The sequence below is a fragment of the Camellia sinensis genome, chromosome 9, assembly GCF_055761805.1.
Source record: "Camellia sinensis isolate YWXY chromosome 9, ASM5576180v1, whole genome shotgun sequence".
NCBI classification, from domain to species: Eukaryota; Viridiplantae; Streptophyta; class Magnoliopsida; order Ericales; family Theaceae; genus Camellia; species Camellia sinensis.
In genome coordinates, this window is record NC_138969.1 from 78,086,880 (window position 1) to 78,101,546 (window position 14,667).

Sequence of the window (14,667 nt, forward strand, 5' to 3'; positions counted from 1 at the left end):
CTACTTCAATTCTCTACAGAGAAAAAAGAGAAGAGTTCCCATCTCAACTACTGATGATGATGAAGAGAGCCCTACCATCTCTTCTAAGACAACTACTCAAGCTCAGACTTCTCCATGTAAGAGTGAATCCAACATGCCACCACCAAATCAATCCATTCCTACTCATTCTAAACCACCTCCATTGAACTTTGGGATATTACACTTGGAACCTTCCCAGTAAATTCTCTCTACCCTAGAGAAACTAAATCTATCAATTTTTTCTCAATATTCTCCCCTCATCCATCAATATCTAACTCCACTATCTCTCCGGCTTCCACCATACAACAAGAGAGAATTGACCTTGACTCATCTACAAATGGTCAATCGTCTATCTCTCCGGCTTCCACCATACAACAAGAGAGAATTGACCTTGACTCATCTACAAATGGTCAATCGTCTATCTCTAGTCCTCACACTTCCTCCAAGGACCAATCAACTGAGCCTTCTCCACTTGAGATCCAGTTCACCCATGGTAAACACACTTTATCCTGTCATTTTGTACCCTTCTTACCTCACTTTACTAACTCTTTACTCCTTACCACAGGGACACAAGTAACAATTTAAACAATTTCATTTACTAGCCCCAATCCTTCCAATGAGCTAGATATATCTCTTAAAGCTAGAAATGTAGAGGCAGCTCTACCAGTGAGCAAGGATGTTGGAGACAGCACCATCTCCCCAACAAATATCCCTCTCGCTTCAACTGATCCTTAACAAACTCAAGTCTTACCAACTAAGAATAACCTAACCTACCCACACTCAACCTAACTTCTACTGATGTGTAGGGAATATCTTTCTTCTTTCTACTTGTTGTCTTTTCATAGTTACCATTTTCCAACTCTTACTTAACTTTTAACAGTCGGCAGGCTGCCACATCAACTCAAAACATATGGGATGAAATTACTGTTCTCCAACATAGCCTAGAACACGTTTCACCCTCCTTCAAAGGCTTCATCATTTCAACTCTGAGGTCCCACAAGTTTTGACCTCCTTTCTGAGTCTCATCAACACTCATCTGGAAAAATTAGCCCTCAACTAGCCTAATGAAGCCTTGACCTGCCTAACTGCTATTCAAGACATTTCTCATAATCCTTTCAACTCCATTCAACTCAAATAACTAGCCAGAATCCTTAGTAAATGGCCAACCCTCATGGAAATGATTCAAAACTGCTCGAAGGAAATCAAAGCCAAGAAAAACTTCCTAGCTAATACTCAAACCATCTTCAATTCCCTCAAGCTCATCCATCAAAATTCTTCCAGTATCTTTGAGCAAGATAAAGCATTAGCACTTGAGGAATCAAGGCTTGAAGCAGAATTTTGTCAAACAAAAAAGGCGTCTACTATAATAACAAAAAGAACAACTTGGCCAAGATGCAAGGGCCATGCTTTCAAAAATTGGAAGTGGTCATTCATCTATTCAAACCATCAAGGTAGAACTTGACCAGGCCCAGGCTATGCTTGCTAATGCCTAATCAAATTAGGGCATTCTTGTCATTCTCTTCTCAAAGATCTTTCAATCATTTTAATGAATGTTTATGCTTTATCTTGCACAGTTTGCTTTATTAATTCTCTTTAAAGCTTCCCCACATAGTGTAGACACCCCATTTTTGACCGTCCTCAAGACTTGGACGTCACCGTTTGAACACTCGGTGATTATCCATGTTTATGCTCGTTTGGAGTTCCCGGAGGCCTCGGCTCGCGTGCCTTACCTCAGGATCTCCGAACTCGACCGTTTAGTGTCTGGTTTTGCACCAAACACTTGTATCCTGCCTTGGAAGGGCAGGGTGGGGCTTGTAGACCGTCCCCACCCTTCACCGGCAGTGGCTAGATGCCACCGGCTGGTTTTTGCTGCCACCGGCAATATAGTTTGCCGGCCGGCACTCTTTGTTGCCGGTCCGCACTATTTTGTGCCAGTCGGCACTTTGTTTGGCCAAGATGGCATTTTTTGCCGGCCGATTGCTGTTCATCTGCTTTTGCAGATACTTTTGGACAGCTGTATAGCTTTTGCTCCCCTCCATACACGTGTATGGAGGGATCTCCCTCTTGCAAGGCTTGTCTTGTAAGCTTTACAAGAGGGATATAGAGAGGAGCTCTCTCTAAGGCAAGAAGGAGAGCTTTTAGACATTTTTGAGAGAGGAAAATACAGACCAAGCTCTGGTTTTTCTAGGGTTAGGGTTAGATATACACTCTCTATCTCTCTTTCCCTCTTATTTTGTTCACTAGGTGTTTTGTGCCTTACTATTGCACACAAACACCTAGTGTTTCACCTTCCTCTTGGAGCTGAGGTTCTAAGGAGTGTGTTTTGAAGTTTTGGTGTTGGATCCAAGCTCAAGGAGACCATTGGAGCATCTTTGTTGAAGAAGGCATCAAGGGTGAGAAACTAGTCCCTTTTTCCCCCATTTTTGCATCAATTTTCTACTAGTCTTAGAGCTGTTTTTGTGATTATTGTATAACATAAAAAAGTTCTATTTTTAAGCCCTCTTTATTGTTTATTAAGAGTGTTTTGTTGTTTGAGGGTTGTTGACCACCCTTAGGCCTCAAAAGGCCTCATTTTGAGCCATTTTGTGCTAGCTCCGGGATTTTGGTGTTGAGGTCTCTTCACCACTGAAATCTTGAGGGATTTCAGTGGTGAAGATGATGCTTTGAAGTCCCAAGAAGGAGAGGGCCACCCCCTCTCCTTGTTGTCCTTGAAAAGGACATATTTTGGCCTCTTAAGGAAGCCTATGCTTGAGTGTGGGTTAAGCATATTTGGTTTGTTTTTCATGCTTATATATCCATGATATAACATGATTTCAAGTTGGTTTTGGAACTTCATGCATGTTTAGCATAGTTGCCATGTAATGCCTTGTTTGTGCCTTAATGTGCCTTAGGTTGTTAGCCTTTGTCGGAGCATGTTTTAGGCTTGCATTTGTGAAGATTATGTGCTTATTTTGCCATGTTTTAGCTCTGTCCATAGTCGTTTGGGTTGATCTTTGCATGCATTATATAGCTCTTTTGTATTTGGGCTTGTTGGCCTTGAGTATGTGCATGTGTAGCATGCCATCTTTGCATTGTTTTAGTGATTTGGGATCATTCTACATGTCATTTCAGTCCCATTTCCATGCTTGTTTGATTGCCTTGCATGCCTCTTTAATGCTTTGAAAGCATGTGTTGCAATGCTCCATGTTTTGGCCATGGTGTATGCCTTTGAATTTGGGCCACTTAGATGCCATCTAAGGAGTCCTTTGGCCTTGTTTTAACATGCTAAAAATCTGTTTTTAGTTGTTTAATGCATGCCATGTTTGGTCATGTTAAGTGTAGTTCAATGCCTTATTGATTTGCCTTGAACACTTGGACTATTCGTTGCATGTTTTGGCTTGATTTTGTTGCTTGGTTTGGCACCATCCTAACATGATTTCAATACTTATAATGCATGCTAATTGTCCATGTTTGTCCCTTTCAAGTGTGCTTGAATATTGCTCATTTTGTGCTTAAGTGTTGGCCCTTATGTGCATGTGTGTGTGTATGCCATTTAGCCCTCACTCTTTAGCACTTTTGGCTACTGTTTTAGGCCTTTTTAGAGTTGCTTAATTCATGTATAAGTCCATCTTGCCATCCATTTGCATTGCCATATGTATGCTTGCATGATTGCATAAGTGCCTTGCCATGTCATGTTGCATTCCTAGCTTGTATGCTTAGGTTGCATTGCATTTTGCATGCATGCCTTGTTCCTTGAATTGGTGATAGGAATTGGGCCTAATTTGTTTGATTGGTTTGCATTGCATTTGAAACCAAAGTTGCATACTTGGTTCCTTGGGCCATCATGCATGGAAATGCGTGATTGGTGGTCCGAGAACCGAGGCACATGTCCCTTTGAGTCATTACAATGATAAGAGACATGGTTGGTGCATACATGCCTTGAATTGTGCTTCCATGCCTTGTTTTGCCCTCTGTTGCTGTGAGTTGCAGGTTCTGCAGGAATACTCTGCCGACCGGCAGTGTAATGTGCCGACCGGCACCATTTTCTCTGCCGACAGCTTCAACTTTGTGCCGATGGCCATACAACACTGCCGGTGGAAATTTCATCTAGCCGGTGATGATCCCCTCTGTCCAAGGATGTAGTCCTGAGGTTTTGACAACCTCCAGAGGAGGAAAGGAAGGAAAACAGAGGCAGCTTGCGCATGGTGGCACGCTTCCCGAGGCGTTTTCCTGCTTTAATTAATTAGTTAATTTGTTAATTAATTAATTTGTAATATTTAATTAGCTTGCGTAGTTAATTAATTTGTAATATTTATTTGGTCCCTCCGAGCGAGGGCAAATCTGTAATAAGTGTGTGTGGGTGGTGTGTATGTCTTCCAACCTCACTTCTGTCTTCCCTTTTACTTACCCGCTTTAATGGTTAGTATTAGGGCACGTTTAATTTAGCATACCTTATGCTATGCATGTGTGCATCCATGCATTTGTATTACATGCATTAGGCTCGGTACATCACGCTAATTGCATCAGTACTTCAATTCCGAATTGAATATGTGTTAATTGTGCATTTTCACATAACATGTTTAGGATAGCCGAGCCTATTCTAGTAACATTTTGTATGCGATGCATTAGGCACTTCATATGGACTTAGATCATGCATGTTTGCTAACAAGTTCTTTGTTTTGGCACGGAGTACTATGTAAGTATTTCCGCTTTAGCATATCGCATGAGTGTGAATGTTACCATGACAGCATGCTTAACATGTGGCTAGATGCTTATGTGTTATAACTGCTTGAATGCCTGTGGGTGAAGGTTGGATTGCTTGAGTTGGAAAAACTCGTTGAAATCCGTATTTTAGCCTACTTGCGAGTAGCAAATTCCAAAGCATTTTCAAACCAAACGGATATGCAATGTTTATTTCCAAATTAGGCAATCTAGTCTATACTTGTTTGCTGTGCGCATAACATAGTAATTCTAGGCTAATAATCGGAATAAGAACACGTAGAGTTTTCAAAAACGGATATCATGGTTAGTAGAGGCCGGTCTTCGGACCGGGCGAAAGGGGGTGCTCATAGCTGACCTTCCCCGATCGTACCCAAGCTCCCGAGCCGAGACAACTCCGGTGATGACGGACATGTGGCCTTCGGCACCGAGTCAGGGTTTCCTAAATTCTCCCATTTTAAAATATTTAGGTGGCGACTCTGTATCTGGCAAAGCAGTCCATGTTTGGCACTACTTTTTCAAAAATCTGTTTCTCAAAACGATTTGCCAGATTTGGACTCTTTGGTTCAGATTAAGAACCGTGACACAAATCGAGTCCGAACTGTAGCACGAGGCCTCCCACGCGGGCGCTGTTACAGTTTCTGGCGACTCTGCTGGGGAATTTTAGAGAGTTTGACTCGAACTCGTGATATCCTGTTTTGACTTCATTTATATGTTTCTTTGCATTGCATGTGCATTGGTGCGCCTAGGAACACAGTGTTTGCCATCTGCCATTCCTGAACGGTTTGCCGGAGGCTTGTCTTGTCAAGGCATGTCCGTAAGGCTGACCGGCTATGGGCTCTGACAGTATGGGAACACAAACCCCGGTTTACCGGGGCACCCCTTTTGACCATTCGACCTAGTGCATATTCGGATCCATAGTGACCATTCCAAGCTAGGACAGGTTGCTTACCCGATGCTAAGTTGTTTGAAAACCGCTGTGTGCGTAGTGAAACCCTAGCTCCTGACAAAATAGGACAGGGAAACCCTACCCCAACATAGGGGTGTTTTGTTCTCTTTACTTGTTATGTGCTTTTAGAGTGTTGCTCTACAGGAACGCACATGTCAGTTTGCAAGTTTGAGTATCAAACCTGGGGACACCAGTATCAGTATCAGTTGTGAGAATCAATTATCCGCGGGTATCGGTTCAGTTTTCGGGAACAGTGACTTCTGGGAACAGTGATCAGCAGTAGGGTACAATTGTTTGGCTACACCCGTGTTTGATCAGTTTGGGCTGAAATGCTGTCTGTTTCTCTTTCAGTTCAGAGAGTTGTAGAGTTGATACAGAACAACCAGTGTCTCCCCTTTGCTGAGGCAGGATTTATGACGGCACAAAGTTCAGAAGAAATTGTGGTTATGGCAGCTGTATCGGAGCAGGGAACCACTCCGCAGAATGAGGCCAGCATCAGTATGTCATACCCGCCCAGGATGCCCGTTGTGCACCCGGTCTGGACTCCCCAGTTATACTAGGCTCGTGAGCCCACCACCTTCGAATTGATGGGGATGATAGGCGATCTCCAAAGGTCTGTAGCAGACCTCGCCTACGGAATGTCGGCTTCACCGCCAGCGGCGCCGTATGCCGGGAATTTTGTACCACAGGAGCCCCCGCTACTGGGGCGGATTGTGATAAAGCTCAGCCAGCCAGAGGTGGCTTCCGGCTATAGCCACGACATGCCAGCACCAACCCCGACCCTTGATCAGGCTGAGGCCAAAGGGAAGGACAAGGCAAAAATAGACGCCGACCCTATTGAACAACTGCTGTGGGCAGTCGAGGCTTTGAAAGTCAGAGGGATGAACAAGCAACAAACGTCTGCAATAGTGACCAAAGCTGTGGATGATGCTTTCCCCACTCCGATCAAAGGCAGTTCAAGCCAGACAGAAAACCGGGACGGGCCCCGTCATGCCCAGACAATTCCAGTAGCTCCCACCCCTACGCCGGGGAAGGTTCAAAAAGCCAAGGCAGTGCCAGCTGATCCTTTCGCCAGCGCATCTGGCAAGAATCCTCAAACTGCAAAGTACCTGCCCCGAGGGCGCAGGGTCTTTCACGACCTCCACATGCCTTTGTCTAGGGCATTGCTGATATTGGCGAAGAATGGGCATCTTAAGCCTTTGGAGTCCCGGCCACTCCCGAAGAATCTCCCCGCCACTCATGATGCTACCTTGTACTGCGCGTACCATCAACAGTCCGGTCACAGTACCGATGGATGTTCCCGCCTTCGTCATGAAGTGCAGGATTTGATTGATAACAAGGTTATCCTACCACCCACCTCAGGCAAGCCCGTCACCACTCAGTTGTTGGATTTCGAGGGCTCAGATACTGTGAGTATGTAAAGTGAACCGCCTGCGGGCAACACTTGGTACATTTTTGATGAAGCGTCTGGCACGCATTTTTGAGCATCGGTGAGACCGAGTTTTGTAAATCCTGGCTCGGATGTCGAGTCAGTCTTTTGTTTTTGAGTCTGTCTCTTTGTCTTGAGTCAGTCTTTTTTTGCTTAAGGGTCTGTCTGGTTGTATCGAGTCAGTCCCCGTTGTATATAATACCTGGTGATTCTGGGGTTGTTGTCCCGAACACCATTTTGTTTTGTAATTATTATTTGTTTTTGTTTTGAGTCTGTTTCTGCCGAGGGGACAGTTGCATCAACAAAGCCGATTGAAACAGCTGTTGCTATCTCAAACTTCATGCTTGCTTTCAGCATAAGTGCCAGAGAATTTGATTGGGCTGACAGTACATCTCGCCTGCTCTCCTGCGCGCCAAACTCATTGCATTAACCTAAGTTTTCTAAAAACAAACTTTTTGAACACTGCGGTGATGAAAACGAAGAGGAAGGAATTCCTCGGGTTTTGTAAAATTTTGATCATTTTGAGAGAAAGAGAGGCGTGCTAAGCCTTTTTATGAATGAAATCATGCTTGTCGGCGTGAGTACTGAGAAGGACCCTGGCCTGATCCAGATTGGTTCCGCACTATCTTCGGCGCGAGCGATTCGTCGCTTTCTTAAAAACTTTCAAAAGCAAATGTTTTACGCGGCCCTGCGAAGACCTGTGTGGAATCGCTCTTGAGATTGCGCAGCCTAGGATCGCTCTCAGTCTCAAGATTCAACCCGTTTGCCTTCCGATTTTGAACCCGTTCAGAATGTTCAGAAAGTTCAACGGACAAACGCCATGGAGGCCCGTGTGGCCAGTTTCGAAACAGCCCTCGAGCAAGAGGCGCCCAAGCCGAATCAGAAAGAGTAGATCTTGCCGGAAGAAGCTTGTGGAGCAACCGGGATGGATTCTCCTGCAAAACATTGCAACAGCCGTTCTCCTAGACACAGAGAGGCTTCAATACAGAATAACCATTTGGCATGGACTTGCTACACTTTTACCCTTTGAGAGGCTCGCTGGGCCGAAAACCCGGAAGGGCGGTCCAGGCAAAAGTTAGAGCAAGAGAAAATACAAAAAAGGAAAAAATGTAAAGAAAAATACAAAAAAAAGAAAAGAAAGAAAAAAAAGAAATAGAAAATGAAAAGAAGCTCGCAAGGTCGAAAACCCGCATTGGGCGCCTTGGCAAAAGTGAGAGCCAAAAAAGTGAAGGTTAAAATACCCGAGTGTACCTTAACCGGAACTACGTAAGGCTTGATTCCCATGTTTGGGATACGTAGGCAACTTCATCATGAAGTCCAGCCCCTAACGCTTTCATAAGCGTCTCAGCCCATGCAATGGTTTCAATTTCGTTCCAAAGTCCAGTGGCCAACACCCTTCAAGGTGATTGTGTCCATATATGTGTTGTGACCGTCTTCGTCATCGCTGAGTCTGAGAGTTCGACCACCGCCAATGAAGACTGTCTGCGGATTGCTGCGGCACCATCCCAAACAAGGGGCAACTTTCCGTTGCCACGAGCCGTCGTGAGACGCCATTCAAACTAGGGGCAACTTTCCGTTGCCTCCCACCCTCCTTCAAACCAGGGGCAATTTTCCATTGCCTCCGATCCGAGGTTGCGCATCTCGAAGAGTAAGTTCCATGCTTGTTCAGCATCAGCTGTTTGAAAAATAGTTTTTAAAAATTTTTACTGAGGTTGACTATTTTCTCGAAAACTATTTCATTTTCCAAAATCGGACCATTGTCTTGGACCCAAAAAAGGTAAATTTTCAGTACTTGCAGCCTGACTTGCACGGTTTTCAAATCAAAAATCAAACAAGTACGTTAATCCGACTCTCATTTTGATCAAAACCGTTTTAGTAGAAAGCAAAAACGAAAAAATGGTTAAAATGATGAACTAGGGGCATAGTTGAGCCAGGCGTTCTGTCTTACCCCGGTCATCGACGTACTTGCCAGAAGAGCGCTCTACCCGTCGGAAGAAATAGCTGTGAGCTAACGGCATCAGGCATGAACCCACACCTTTCTATTTATCCATCAATCACCCCGGGGAGGAATGAAAAATGAGAGAATGAAGAATAGAGTGGTGTAAGTTGAGAGAAAAGTGAGGAAAAGGGTTTTGAGAGAAAATCCGAGCTTGAGAGTCGAGTGATGTGAGGATCACAAATGAGAAAGGGTGGGAAACAATACCCAGATTGAACTGGCTCCTCGTGGTCCGAGGTCTCCCATCTTCGCTAATGCGTCTGTATGTCGTGTCTTTGGTTTTGTTTACCTCAACCTTTGTCTTTGGTCTTTTCCGAGCATGTCTCGTTGTGTTTAGGTCGTGTACCTCTTTGTTTGAGTCCTCCTCGCTGTGTTCAGTTTTGGGCTCGATATCCCGGTTTGAAAAACCCTCATTCGATTTCGAAAATCGCTTATGCTCAGAATGCTGTGCCATTCTCTACATTTGAACGCATTTCGACTCCAACCGGTTCCATCTTTGAGGTCCGTCCTGTCAGATTGGGCTGCTTGTTTGAGAATTTGCCGTGTGCAGAATGAATCGAATGCTGTGTTATGGGCTGTATGCAGATTAATCTCCAACAGAGTAAGGGCTGTGTGTCCAGAATCAGGCAGTGGGTTGCTTGGGTTATTTTGCTGTTGGCTGTTTTAGTTATCTGATTATTACAGTGCAAGTGTTCAATTTTCAGACAACCAATCAATTTCGTTTACATTGAGGTGTAACATGATGAGATGCGATGCAATGTATGAAATGTGTAAATGTAAACACTTTTTCAGATAAAAAGTCCGTTTCATTTCATTATCTTTTCAAGTGTACAAGTTTTGAAGAAAACAAAAATCTGCCTGCGGCAGTACAAGGTAATCTAACTACCAACAAAAGGAAAAGTACAAAGAAGAAAAGATAGCAAAAATCTGCATCTGTGTCGATCACTCCAAGGGCCGTCAGTCCGTCCTGGTCCTCTTCCTGGACGAAGGTCCAGGGGCATCGTCAGCGTCGTCGTCAGAGCCCGAGCTAGAACCGTCTCCGGTCTCCTCCTCCGATGACCCTGCCTCCGCCTCTGACTCCTCGTCGTCATCATCGTCCGGGACTGGAGCTCGCGAGCTACTCCCGACGTGAGTACGCCCTCCCCTGGTACGGGGAAATATCCTGCCCTCCTCATCTCTCCCCCGAGCAGGGACAGAAGGTCTAGCTGGAGCACCTCCCGCCATGGGAATCTGGAAAGGAGGCTGAAAAAGTACACAAAAAGGGAAATGCATCAGTACACTGTGAACAGTTTAAAGGTGCAGAATGCAGTATGTGAGTACAGTGTATGAATGCCGTGAGCAGTTTATCAGTGCAGAATGCAGTATGTGAGTATAGTGTATGAATGCCGTGAGCAGTTTATCAGTACAGAGTTTAGTGCAGAATGCAGTATATGCAGTGTTCAGATACTGTGAGATCAGTGTATCAGGTGTTGTGCCGTGCATCAGATTATGTAAAGCAGTGTATGAATGGTTTGAGGCCAGTGTCAAAAGGACATACCGGTATGCTGTAGACGGCTAGGAGGTCAAATGTCCGCTGGAGCATCCCCATCATCGAGGCATTCATCGCCAACGACTGACGGGTGTACTCAGAAGAAGCCTGCAAAGGTATCAGACGCATCAGTATTCTGTGGAATATCAAGTAAACTGAAATGAAATAACTGTACGAAGTACAGTGATACATACCGGCGGTAAGTCGGGGACGTCAATGAACTCGTGACCAGCCGGTGGAGGGGCGAAGGGGATCTGATAGGTCGACCCACCCTGCCCCTGGAAAGTCAGTACAGCGGGCAGGGCAGGCCAGCCAGCTCCTCGTCCTCCCCGCGCTCCACCCCTACCACGGACCCGGGCCCTTCTCGAAGATCCAGCCCCTGCTCCCGCTCCGGCCCCAGCCGCCGATGCCACAGGCCTGACCCCCTCTGCTCGACGGCCGCTCAAAGGTCGCATCAGGTACGTCCGCACGTACTCCTGATAGTCGCCGGTGCCTCGGAAGCTGGCCTCCTCCCAGCCGATGGAGTAATCATCCAGCTGCTCAGGGGTCAGCCCCTCGGTCTCCCTCATCTCTGCAGGAGGGTGAGCCGGGACTATCTGCTCAGGTAACCCGCGGGTCTGGCGTAGAAAACGCTCCCCCAGGTACCAAGCCCGACAGACCGGGCCCTCTAGCAAGATCCGGAAACGCGAGGTCTCCTCAGCACCAGGGAACCGACCCTGCATCGCCGACGGCAAGGAAGCCCATGGCCGCCATGTGATCTGAAAGTGACAGACAGTTTGTTATCTACTGTTATTGAAACATGCAGTGGGAAAGCGAAGCTAAACGAACTGAAAATAAAGCATACCTCTGTGGGGATGATGGTGTCAAAATATCGGCGGAAGAAGCCGAACGTCTCCCGTGGTCGCCGGGTGCATCTCCCGTCGAAGCGACTTGAGAAGGGAACAGCCGGAGGAGGCTCCGCAACTGGCACGGGAGCAAGCCTGGGAAAGTAGGCATAAACCCACAGCTGCAAAACAGATGTCAGTATGACCATCAGATAAAGCAGGATATACAGAATAAAGCAGAAATGGCAGAGCCGTGTGTTGTGCAGTGTATTGTGTGCAGTGCATAGTGTGAGCAGTGTACAGTCAGTGTAAAGCAGAATGTATGTGTGTGCCGTGTGTACAGTATACAGTGAGTGTAAAGCAGACCGCAGTGTGTGCAGTGTACAGAGTACAGAGAATATCGGACAGAAATGAAAAGCGGAGAAGGAATGTACCTCCCAAGCCCGCCAGTAGCCTCCAAGCAGCTGGCCGCTGCCGCGAGAAGCCGAGCTCATATAGCCGTACAGGGTGGCCAGAGCGGCGCCGCCCCAATCGTAGTGCAAGATGTCCCGGACGTCCACCAGTGCGCTGAGAAGGCAGAGAGGCACGGTGTTCGCCCGGTCGGCGAAGATAGTAGTCCCGAACAGGAACATGAGGAAGCCGCTGGCATACCTCTCCACGTCCTCCTCGGTCATCTGAGTCTCCTCCCCCAATGCGGGCTGGACCCTGAACTGTGCCTCGAACCAGGAGTATCGGACGAAGCCTGGACGAGCTAGCGGTGGCGCCTCCCCCAGTAAATGGACCTGAGCGGCGGTCCACTCATCCATGTCGGTGTCGAAGGGGATCGGATCACCCCCTACCCGATGCCTGTGAGCATCGAGAAGTCATAAGGGGTCATCGTCATATCCCCCGCAACAGAAAAATGGAAAGAGTCGGTGGTGTCCCACCACCTCTCCGCCAAAGCGGCGAGAAGAGGTCTGCATGTGGAGAGCCTAGAGAGCCCTCGGCAGAAGGTGCCGAAGCCCGCTCGGTCCACGATGCGCTGGACCGCATCAGGGAGCTCATCATACCACTCCCGCGCACCAGTATTCCCATACCCGCGAATGGTATGGGAACCCTCCTGCAAACAGAAAACAACAATTGCAGGACAACATTCAAAATGCAGTTTTGAAAAGACAGATATGGCATGTATGCAAGTTTGTCAGATTCAGGCAGATACCGGGTGCCGGTGTGCTTACAGTAAAATACGTGTGCTGTGTCAGCGTGTTTGGGCGTTTCAGAACAGATATGGCATGTATGCAAGTTTGTCAGATTCAGACAAATACTGGGTACCAGTGTGTGTGCAGTAGAATACAGTGTGTGCCGTGTGTTTGGGTGATTCAGGACTAGTGCAGTGTGTGTGCATGTGTCAGTCTCAAGCAGATATCAGTTGTATGTATGTTTACAGTCAACTACGGTCTACGGCATATCAGATTTCAGCAATTAAAGAATACAGCTAACTATGGCAGTTTTGTATCCTACATTGCAGAAAGTAAAGCAGAAGATGAAGAGTTACCTCGGGAGTGCCGAATGAAAGGTGGGAGGTAGGCTCGCGTAGTAGTAGCTCAGGCGCCGCGTACCTCTCAAAGCTCCGGAACTGACGCAGGCCGTCGGGGGGCAGAACGTGGATCGCCGGCCGGTAGGTCGCCGGGTCGAACGGGCGCTCGCTTAGTGGTAAGAGCTCGACCCCGGGATCCATCTCGTGGTCCGGGGGAGTCCCGCCACGTGGAATGTCGTCCGCCATGTAGAGAGTGGTGTGAAAATGGCCGGAAAAGGGAAAACCGAGCCGGAATATGAAGAGTCAACTGAAAAGTCAACTCCCGAGAGGGTCGAAAATGGCCGGGAAGGCCGGAATGTGAAGAGGCACGGAAATGAAGAGGAAAGTGAGGGGAACAAACCCCGAGAAGGCGAGAACGCCGAACGAGGCACCGAAACGAGAATGTGATCGGTGGAAAATGTCCGAAACGCGAAGAGGATCGCGAATCCGACGATGAAACGAGCGTAGAACGCGAAGAAACGGGCGAAAAATGAGAGAGAAGCACTCTGGAGAGAGAGAGCAAAGGTTTTCGGCGGTAGGAAATGAGGAAATAGGGCATGAAGCCCTATTTTATAACACTCGAGGTGGAAAGACAAAACTGCCCCGCACCAGCAACTGTTTGCCGGTCGGCACTTTTTTGTGCCGGTCGGCACTTTTTTGTGCCGATGGAATTGTTTTTGTGCCGATGGCCAGCCGGTGGCCTCATCTTTCGGCCGGTGGGGTTCCCACAGCCTTGTTTAGGCCATTTGAGTTGTTTTTGGTCTTCATAGCTGAAGAAAGTGCAAGAAAGTGCATCTCCGACATTCAACCGGCCTCCGTTTTGACCGCAGACCGTGTCTCCAGTGCGTGGCGCTCAAATTCGTGCAAGGTGTATCCTTTTTGTATCCTTTTAAATTCAAAAGTTACCCCATGTGTGTTGCACAAATTCATCACACTACTTCGGTGCATTACATCGCACTGTCGTGCGCCGCGCATTTGCATTGTTATGCGCGTGTTACATGCGTTGCAACACGCACCCCTTTGCATTGTCGTGCACATCTCCCATGCATCATCATTGCATTTCCATTCCATGCATTGTCATGCATTCCGGAATACGTGCGTTGTTGCGCATTTAAGCCCATTTACACTCCGTGTGGCATGCACGTCACACTTGGCATCGCACTGTTTTGTGCATCACATTTTCTTCGTGCTATTTTGCGCATCGCACTATTTTGTGCATTGCATTTGTTCGCGCTATCTTGCGCACCTTACTTGCACTTGTTAGTGCATTGTATTTTGTTCACACTGTTTTGTGCATCGCACTGTTTTGTGCATTGTATTGTTCGCGCTGTTCTGCGCATCGCACTGTTTTGTGCATTGTATTGTTCGCGCTATTTTGCGCATCGCACTATTTTGTGCATTGCATTTGTTCGCGCTATCTTGCGCACCTCAATTGCACTTGTTAGTGCATTGTATTTGTTCGCGCTATCTTGCGCACCTTACTTGCACTTGTTAGTGCATTGTATTTTGTTCGCGCTGTTCTGCGCATCGCACTGTTTTGTGCATTTCAAAGTTGTTCGCACTATTTTGTGCATCGCACTGTTTTGTGCATTGAATTGTTCGCGCTGTTCTGCGCATCGCACTGTTTTGTGCATTTCAAACCCCGCGCTGTTCTGCGCATTGCACTGTTT

The 14,667-nt window shown here is 47.0% G+C and overlaps 1 protein-coding gene across 1 annotated transcript; it reads right to left on the reverse strand.

The window, feature by feature from the left end:
- Window positions 1-599: 599 nt before the first annotated feature.
- LOC145799562 (uncharacterized) lies at window positions 600-11,371 on the reverse strand. Its single transcript, XM_082889158.1, has 4 exons — window positions 10,813-11,371; window positions 10,628-10,726; window positions 10,125-10,332; window positions 600-742 (listed from the first exon to the last, which is right to left on the reverse strand). The coding sequence occupies exons 1-4, from the start codon at window positions 11,338-11,340 to the stop codon at window positions 600-602; spliced, it is 978 nt and encodes a 325-aa protein (XP_082745284.1). The 5' UTR covers window positions 11,341-11,371.
- Window positions 11,372-14,667: the final 3,296 nt, after the last annotated feature.